This window comes from Colossoma macropomum, unplaced genomic scaffold, assembly GCF_904425465.1.
Source record: "Colossoma macropomum unplaced genomic scaffold, Colossoma_macropomum, whole genome shotgun sequence".
Classification (NCBI taxonomy): Eukaryota; Metazoa; Chordata; class Actinopteri; order Characiformes; family Serrasalmidae; genus Colossoma; species Colossoma macropomum.
Window position 1 is genome coordinate 39,276,394 of NW_023494789.1, and position 7,666 is coordinate 39,284,059.

Consider the following 7,666-nt stretch of genomic DNA (forward strand, 5'->3'; position numbering starts at 1 on the left):
TGTAAAAAAAAAATGTTTTTGAACACAGGATTTAAATGTGCTAAGTTGATTATGTCAGTAAGGGGCGATGTGTTGGTACAGCCTGCTCAGGCCAGTTTGAATGCGCATCAGTGAGTACTGAAAAAGAGTCCCCATATACCAGTGCTAGGAAGCTCTCTCCTACCACGACTGCTGCCTTCGCTTTGACACACCAGGCATGTTTGGCCATACTGCTCTACAAGACAACATCACTTTTATATGCAAGATTAGTCTCATGAACACACATGCATGGAGTTTAAGCTTCTGCAAATGCAAGTTTATGCTTAATGTGTCAAATATTTTCTCTATAAGAAACTTTAATGGTGTTTTTGATATCATGCCCCGTGATAAACAAAAATATTCCAAATGCCAAATTGTCACATCTGCAGAATTACAAGATTGTTCAGAAGCCAAAATGTGAATATTGCTACATGCAAGCTAACACTGCTGCATGCTAAATTGACATCATAAGACTGAATACATCACACAAACCAGCGAGCTTTGCCAAATGTGGTAATTAATAATCATGGGGCGCCTGAATGGTTTGTCTTGGGAGGCCAAAGTCCAATGTTTATGGTGCTAGACAACATAGTTTAAAAAAATCTGTACATTTTATACAAGTTGTAAGAGATGTACTGTTTTCTCAGTAAAAGCATAACAATAATGAATTCTACATTTAAAACTTGCATGTGCAAGTTTTTCTGTCAAGTCTCATTGCATTTTAATAACTTACAGTGGTGTGAAAAAGTGTTTGCCCCCTTCCTGATTTCTTATTCTTTGGCGTGTTTGTCACACTTAAATGTTTCCGATCCCCAAACAAATTTAAATATTAGACAAAGATAACACAAGTTAACACAAAATGCAGTTTATAAATGAAGGTCTTTATTATTAAGGGAAAAAGAAATCCAAACCTACAGGGCCCTGTGTGAAAAAGTGATCTTCAGTGACTGCCCAAGCATCTACCAAACAGCTATGAACCACTGGTTACAGGTACAATAATTTTAATTAATGATACAACTTGATACAATTCATTCATATTTAACTTTAAATTCATTCAAGTACAACACAAAATTAGCCATTTTATTTACGGCCCACAATACAACCAGTGAATATACACACATATTAATAACCATTTCATGTAATAACTTTCTGTGAGGGAGCTTGTAGAGACATTAAATGGATATCTGGTTCCTATCACCACCACTGTGAACAATTCAGACCCAGCAAGTTTCTCTAGAATTTTCTAGAATCAAATATTTCCAAATAACTTTGTTTACATCTTAATTATGCAGAAATTAAAGAAAAAAAATCAGTAGAAATATTGAGGTTTATTGTTATGCCATGACTGGATCTGAGACATGATTTAGACCTGTAGGTCTTTGTGCATCTTTATATATATATCATCACTTGCAGAGGTTTTTTTTTACAACTCTCACACCTGTGTAGCACTTCTGTTTTCTGTGTTGCTGTCTTTTGCCCTGCTGTTTTTTGGACTGTCTGTCTGCTGATGTTGTCCGTCATGGTAAACTCTCATGTACAGCTTCCTAAACTCCTCTTTTATCTTGGGGATCCTAAATGCATACACTATGGGGTTAACTGCTGAATTAGCATGAGACAGGAGGACACCTATGTGAATGATGACAGAGGGCACCTCAATATTAGGACCATATAATTTTATAGTGTGCATGAGGAATAGAGGGAGCCAACAGACAACAAATAGACCCAAGACCAGAACCAGTGAAGCAGCCAGTCTGTGTTCTTTTTGGTAATATGTGTGGGACTCAGTAGCCACACCTATATTTGCTCTGAACTGCCTTCGAGTGGTCAGGAAGATGTAACAGTGCAAGCCTGTCACAACAGCCAATAGAGGAAGGAAGAATCCGAAGAATATGAAATTAACTAGATACGAACGGCTGTTAACAGTGAAGAAACTGCATTCAAAACTGGTGGAGTTTGCAAGTGTTGTGCCAGTCCAAGTGTTATAGTTGTGCCATCCAAACATGGGGATAAAACTCAACAGAGCAGCAGTGAACCAGCAAATTGCAACCACCATCCAAGAGCGTTTTTGAGTAACAGTAGACTTATACCTGGAAAACAAGTAGAAAACAATTTATTTGTTTAGATTTTTAATAAATTCAAAGGACTAAAAAGAGCAGCTAATGTACTGTATTTGTTTAACTTCATAATTCAAAGACAGATCCAGGAAAAGTATAAGGTTTTTAGTGTCAAAAAGCAAAAACATATATTTATCATAAAATTACACTGAAACCTCAATAACCAGCTCTAAAAATAAAAAAATTGTATTTAGCATTTTTTAATGCATGTTCTTTTCAGGAGATTTGCTTTCAGTTTTTTAAAAGAAATCTGCAGGAATATTTTTCAATACTTCCAAAGTTCATCTTAGAGGTTGGCTTTGCATTTTCTGCTTCTCACAGTCTTGGAAATCCCAATTACAAATTTAGACTCATCAATCCATGAAACCTTACTCCACATCTCTGAGGCCTAGTTATGGTTTCTAGTGCAAATTTTCTTCATTTCAAATTTTCTCCACTTTGCAAGAATGGACGAAAACATTTTTTTTTTCAGATTTGAAGCAAGTGGAGCTGGTGAAAACTGAAAGCTGTAAGTACTGTTTACTTGATGGGGATGGTTTTGGTGGTCTGTTAAGTTGCAAGTAACAAGTAAGTCTCAAATCTTGACACTCGAATCCCAAGTCAAGTCCCAAATCAAGACAGCTGAGTCTTGATTTAAGTGCCAGTACAGGCAAGTCTCAGGTTGAGGCCCAAGTCCTAATCGTCCTAAACAAGTCAGTTTGTATTTCAACATTGAACGCAAAAATGATGGTAACGATAATATAGGCTTTTAATAACAGCATGCTAAAAATGTGTGGATGTATATGTATATATATATATATATATATATATATATATATATATATATATATATATATATATATATATATATATCGCTTGTTTGTTTTTATGAACAATTCTAGCCAGACGCCACTGGTCACGCTCATTGGCCGCCCATGAATGCTTACTGCGCTGTCCACTGTGAGTGGTAATACCTTCTATGACGTATTCCTGAAAACATGTGACACTGTGCATCAAGGAATGTTAAATGCCCACACAACTTCAGAAATTGAATGTCCCATCCGTCTGGCACCTATTATCATGCCTTTTTCAAACTCCGATAATTCACATTGCCTTGCCATGAGCATGCTGGCCAGTGTTCAACCTCACTCACAAGATAACACCTTACAACTTATACAGGTGTGGGCTTTCTCAGATGTCCCCTGAGGTAATGCCACTTCATAATCAATTTACATACTACTATCGCATGACTTTTGGCATGTCAGTTTAATAGTATACACAAACAGTTGTGCAACTACACATAAAAAGAATTTTTAAAGTACTATAGACCTTAATAAAAAAAAATGTATAGTTGAGATATAATTTTGGACGTTTTTTGCGCAGGATTAAAATAACTCAAGCTTTACAGAAACATGGGGAGCTTCGTCAACAAACCACTAGTTTTTTAGACAAAACAACTGAACTGAACAAAGTTTACAGAAAAGACAACAAAATTAAAAAAAGCTAAAGGGTTCTTATTCAAATTTTCCATTCTACCTTAAATAGTCAATGCTTCAATGCTCATGTTGGCAATGACTGGGAGACCTGGAGAGGGGTGATTGGGAAGAGCAGCCAGCCCGATCTAAACTTGAGTGGTGAATTGTTATTGGACTTCTACGCTAGGCATGGATTGTCCATAATGAGCACCAAGTTCAAACACAAGAATATTCACATATGTATGTGGTACCAGAGCTCCTTGGGTCAAAGGTCAACTTTGTTGTCATTTCATCGGACTTGGGACCTGGACACTCGGGTAAAGAGAGGTGCTGAGCTGTAAGCTGATCACCATCCAGTGGTGAGTTGGATCAGATGGCAGGAAAGACTGATGGTCAGACCTGGTAGGCCCAAGCAAACAGTGAGGGTTTGCTGGGAACGACTGGCAGAGGCCCCTGTTCTAAATGATTTTAACTCCAACCTCTGGGAGAGCTTTTCTTGTGTACCGGAGAAGGTAGGGGACATGGAGTCTGAATGGACCCTGTTGAAAACCTCCATCTTGGAAGCTGCCAGGTAGGGGTAGCTGTGGCCAAAAGCTTATTGGTGCCTGTCAGGGCGGTAACCCAAGTACCCCCTGGTGGACACCGGTGGTGAGGGAAGCCATCAAGCTGAAGACAGAGGCCTTTAGGGACTGGGGCCCGGAGGACTCCTGACTCAGCAGATAGGTACAGACAAGCAAAAGGTGGCAGTGGCAGCGGAAGCAAAATCCAGAGCCTTGGAGCGGTTCGGCGAGGCAATGGAAAAAGACTTTCGGTCGGCTTCAAGGAAAACTATCCAGTGACTCAGGAGCGGTCTTGGCACTTCACCCAAGCTGTATTCAGCAGGTGTGGAGAAACTCTGACTTCAAATAAGGATATTGTTGGTCAGATGGAAGGAGCACTTTGAGGAACTCCTTAATTCAAGAGACATGCCCTCCCTCATAGGAGTTGGGGCAAGAGGCTTCTGGTGTGTCAGACTCCATTTTCCTAGTGGAGGTCACTGAGGTAGTTGGCAAGTTCCTTGGTGACAAGGCACCAGGGGTGGATGAGATTCGCCCGGAAATGCTTAAGGCTCTGAATATTGTGGGGCTGTTGTGGCTGACACGCTTCTGCAATGACGCATGGACTTCGGGAACAGTACCCTTGGACTGGCAGACCAGGGTGGTGGTCCGAATGTTTAAGAAAGGGTACCGGAATGTGTGTGCCGACTACCATGGTGTCACACTGCTCAGCCTCCCTGGAAAAATTTATGCCAAGGTGCTGGAAAGGAGACTCTGACTGATAGTTGCACCTCAGATTGAGGAGGAACAATGTGGATTCTGTCCCAGCCATGGAACAATGGACCAGCTTTTCACCCTCTCGCAGATTGTTGAGGGGGCATGGGAGTTTGCCAACCCAGTCTTGGACTTGGAGAAGGCTTACAACTGTGTTTCCCAAGATATCTTGTAGGAGGTCCTCCGGGAGTATGGGATGCTGGGGCTACTACTCCAGGCCATTCAATCTCTGTACTCCCAGAGTGAGAGTTGTGTCCGTATACTTGGAATTAAGTCAAGCTTGTTCAGTGTTAATGTTGGACACTCTCTCTCTCTCTCTCTCTCTCTCTCTCTCTCTCTCTCTATATATATATATATATATATATATATCACATAATGTCTCTCTAATGTTTGCCCCCTCAATAATAACCTAAATCAAACTCAAAACTTTAAACTCAGACTGTAAGTAACTACACAGCAGGAGATGAGTGATTACTAAAAGAAGGCTGGCTACAGTTACACTGTTTATACATTGTAAACTTTTATTTCTGGAGTACTGATGAAACAAATACCTTACAAAGACTTCTAGCTAGTATATCACCCACTACTTGTTGATCTTCAAGGTGTAGTACAGTGCTAAAATGAAGTCTTAAGTATGATTATGACTTGAAATATAAGGACAACTCACGTCAGAGGGATGCGTACACGGAGACAGCGGTCCACTGCGATGGCCAGAAGTAAAGAGCCAGAAGCCAACTGTAGCATTATGAAAACACAGCACATGAAAAGACAGCCATAAAAGGAGGTCTTCATATGGATTTCCCACACCACAGCTACAGGAATGGCCACAGACCCCACCAGGAAATCAGCCACAGCGAGGGACGCAATGAAGAAGAAGGTGGGCTGCCTGAGGGCTCCACATGTCCACACTGCCCAGATCACCAGCACATTGCCCAGACAACATGCTACAGCAATGATCATCTCAAGAAATATGAAGACCCACAAAACACTGCTACCCATTAGAAAAAAAAGATATCTATCAGCACAGATGATGATGATGATGGAGAGTAAGAAGCTGGCTGTGACTAGACCTCTCGGTGAGCTCTGATGAAATACATGGAGTTTCAAGAAGCAGTGAGAAAGCTCATCACTTGCATCCACACACACATAATACACACACAACACACAACCACGAAGAAACTAAAGGAAGTGGTCTGACTGTGAGTTAAGTGCAAAGCTCGAATGAAAGGCTGTAAATATACATAGCATGAGAATTTCACTGGTCATCAGAATTTATAAAGAAAAAAATGAAAACAGTCTATAATTTTACAAACAAAATTCACAGGTCAGTACAACTGAATTCAGCGACTCAGCTTCAACTGTTGCAACAGCATCCAGTGCTGCTTGAAAGTTTGTGAACCCTGTATCATTTTGTGAATTTCTATATATGTATGGCCTAAAAAAAAAGAATGTCAACCTCTGCTTTCCGTAGCTGGTGTGACCCTCTTGAGCGGCAAAGACTTCAACCAAATGGTTCCTGATGCTGATCAGTTGTGCATTTTGACTCTTGGCCCACTCCTCCTTACAGATCTGCTTCAGCTCTGTTATGTTGGTGAGACTTTTGCTGGAACGCCACACCTGCAACATTTCTGTTGGATTAATGTCTGGACTTTAACTCAGCTATTCCAAAATGCAACATTTCTTCTGCTTCAACCAATATTTATTGACTAACTGGTGTTTTTAGGGTCATTGTCTTTCTGCAGGACCCACCTTCTGTTAAGGTTCAGCGTACAGATGTATACCCTAACATTCTCCTGTAGAATTTATTGATACAATCCAGAATTCAAAGCTCCATCAAATGCTGGCAAGCTGTCCTGGTCCGATAGCAGCAAAACAGCCCCAAGCCTTAATACTGCCACCAACATGTTTCAAAGTTGGGATAAGGTTCTTATCCTAGAATGCAGTGTTTGTTTTTGCCAAATACAACATCTCTCACTTATGCTAGAAAAATCTATTTTTGCTTTTTCCATCCGCATAACATTACTTTGAGGAGTGGCCCATCCAGGTTGTTTGTAGAAAACTCTAAAATGGCAGAAATGTTCTTCCAGGAGAGTAATGGCTATAATTCCATACGTGTTAGTCTGGTTCATTGTTTGCCTGATTGTGGACTCATGAACATTGACATTAGGCAGTCTAAGAGACGCTTGCATATCCTTAGATGTTACCCAGGGGTGCTGTGTGATCTCCCAGAATATTCCACGCCTTAGTCTTAGAGTCATTTTTGTTGGATGACCACTCCAGGAAAGGGTAACAAGGTGTTGAATTTCTTCCATTCGTACACTATCTGCCAGACAGTGGATTGATAAGATCCAAACTCATCAGAAATAATTTTGGAACCTCTTCCAACCTAATGAGTACTGGCAAATATTTTTATTTTTTATTTGAACACTTCCTTTGTACATTTTCAGTTTTCAGTTCACAAAAAAGGCAATATGGAACCCAGGAGTGCCCAGGTTTTATGGTATCTATCCCAGGAATCATTTCGATTATATATCATTTTCTCTAGTGAAATATTAGAAAGTACCACCTTAAATCTGCAGTAGATAATCTGTATCTGTATCAGTCTGACAGAGTGTCAATCACTGCTCGTGCACATGCTATAGGCAACAGCCCCTTTCCTTCGCACCATCTCTGCCTGTGCATGCTCTAACTCGGTCAAGATAAATATCTTTAGTGAGCGGCTTCAGGAAACGCAAATGTAATGATGGACAAACAATCTCCAGCAAGCAAA

The 7,666-nt window shown here is 40.4% G+C and overlaps 1 protein-coding gene across 1 annotated transcript; it reads right to left on the bottom strand.

Annotated features, from left to right (window-relative positions):
* Window positions 1–1,450: 1,450 nt before the first annotated feature.
* Window positions 1,451–5,973, bottom strand: LOC118807642 (adenosine receptor A1-like). Its single transcript, XM_036569679.1, has 2 exons — window positions 5,564–5,973; window positions 1,451–2,105 (listed from the first exon to the last, which is right to left on the bottom strand). The coding sequence occupies exons 1-2, from the start codon at window positions 5,893–5,895 to the stop codon at window positions 1,451–1,453; spliced, it is 987 nt and encodes a 328-aa protein (XP_036425572.1). The 5' UTR covers window positions 5,896–5,973.
* Window positions 5,974–7,666: the final 1,693 nt, after the last annotated feature.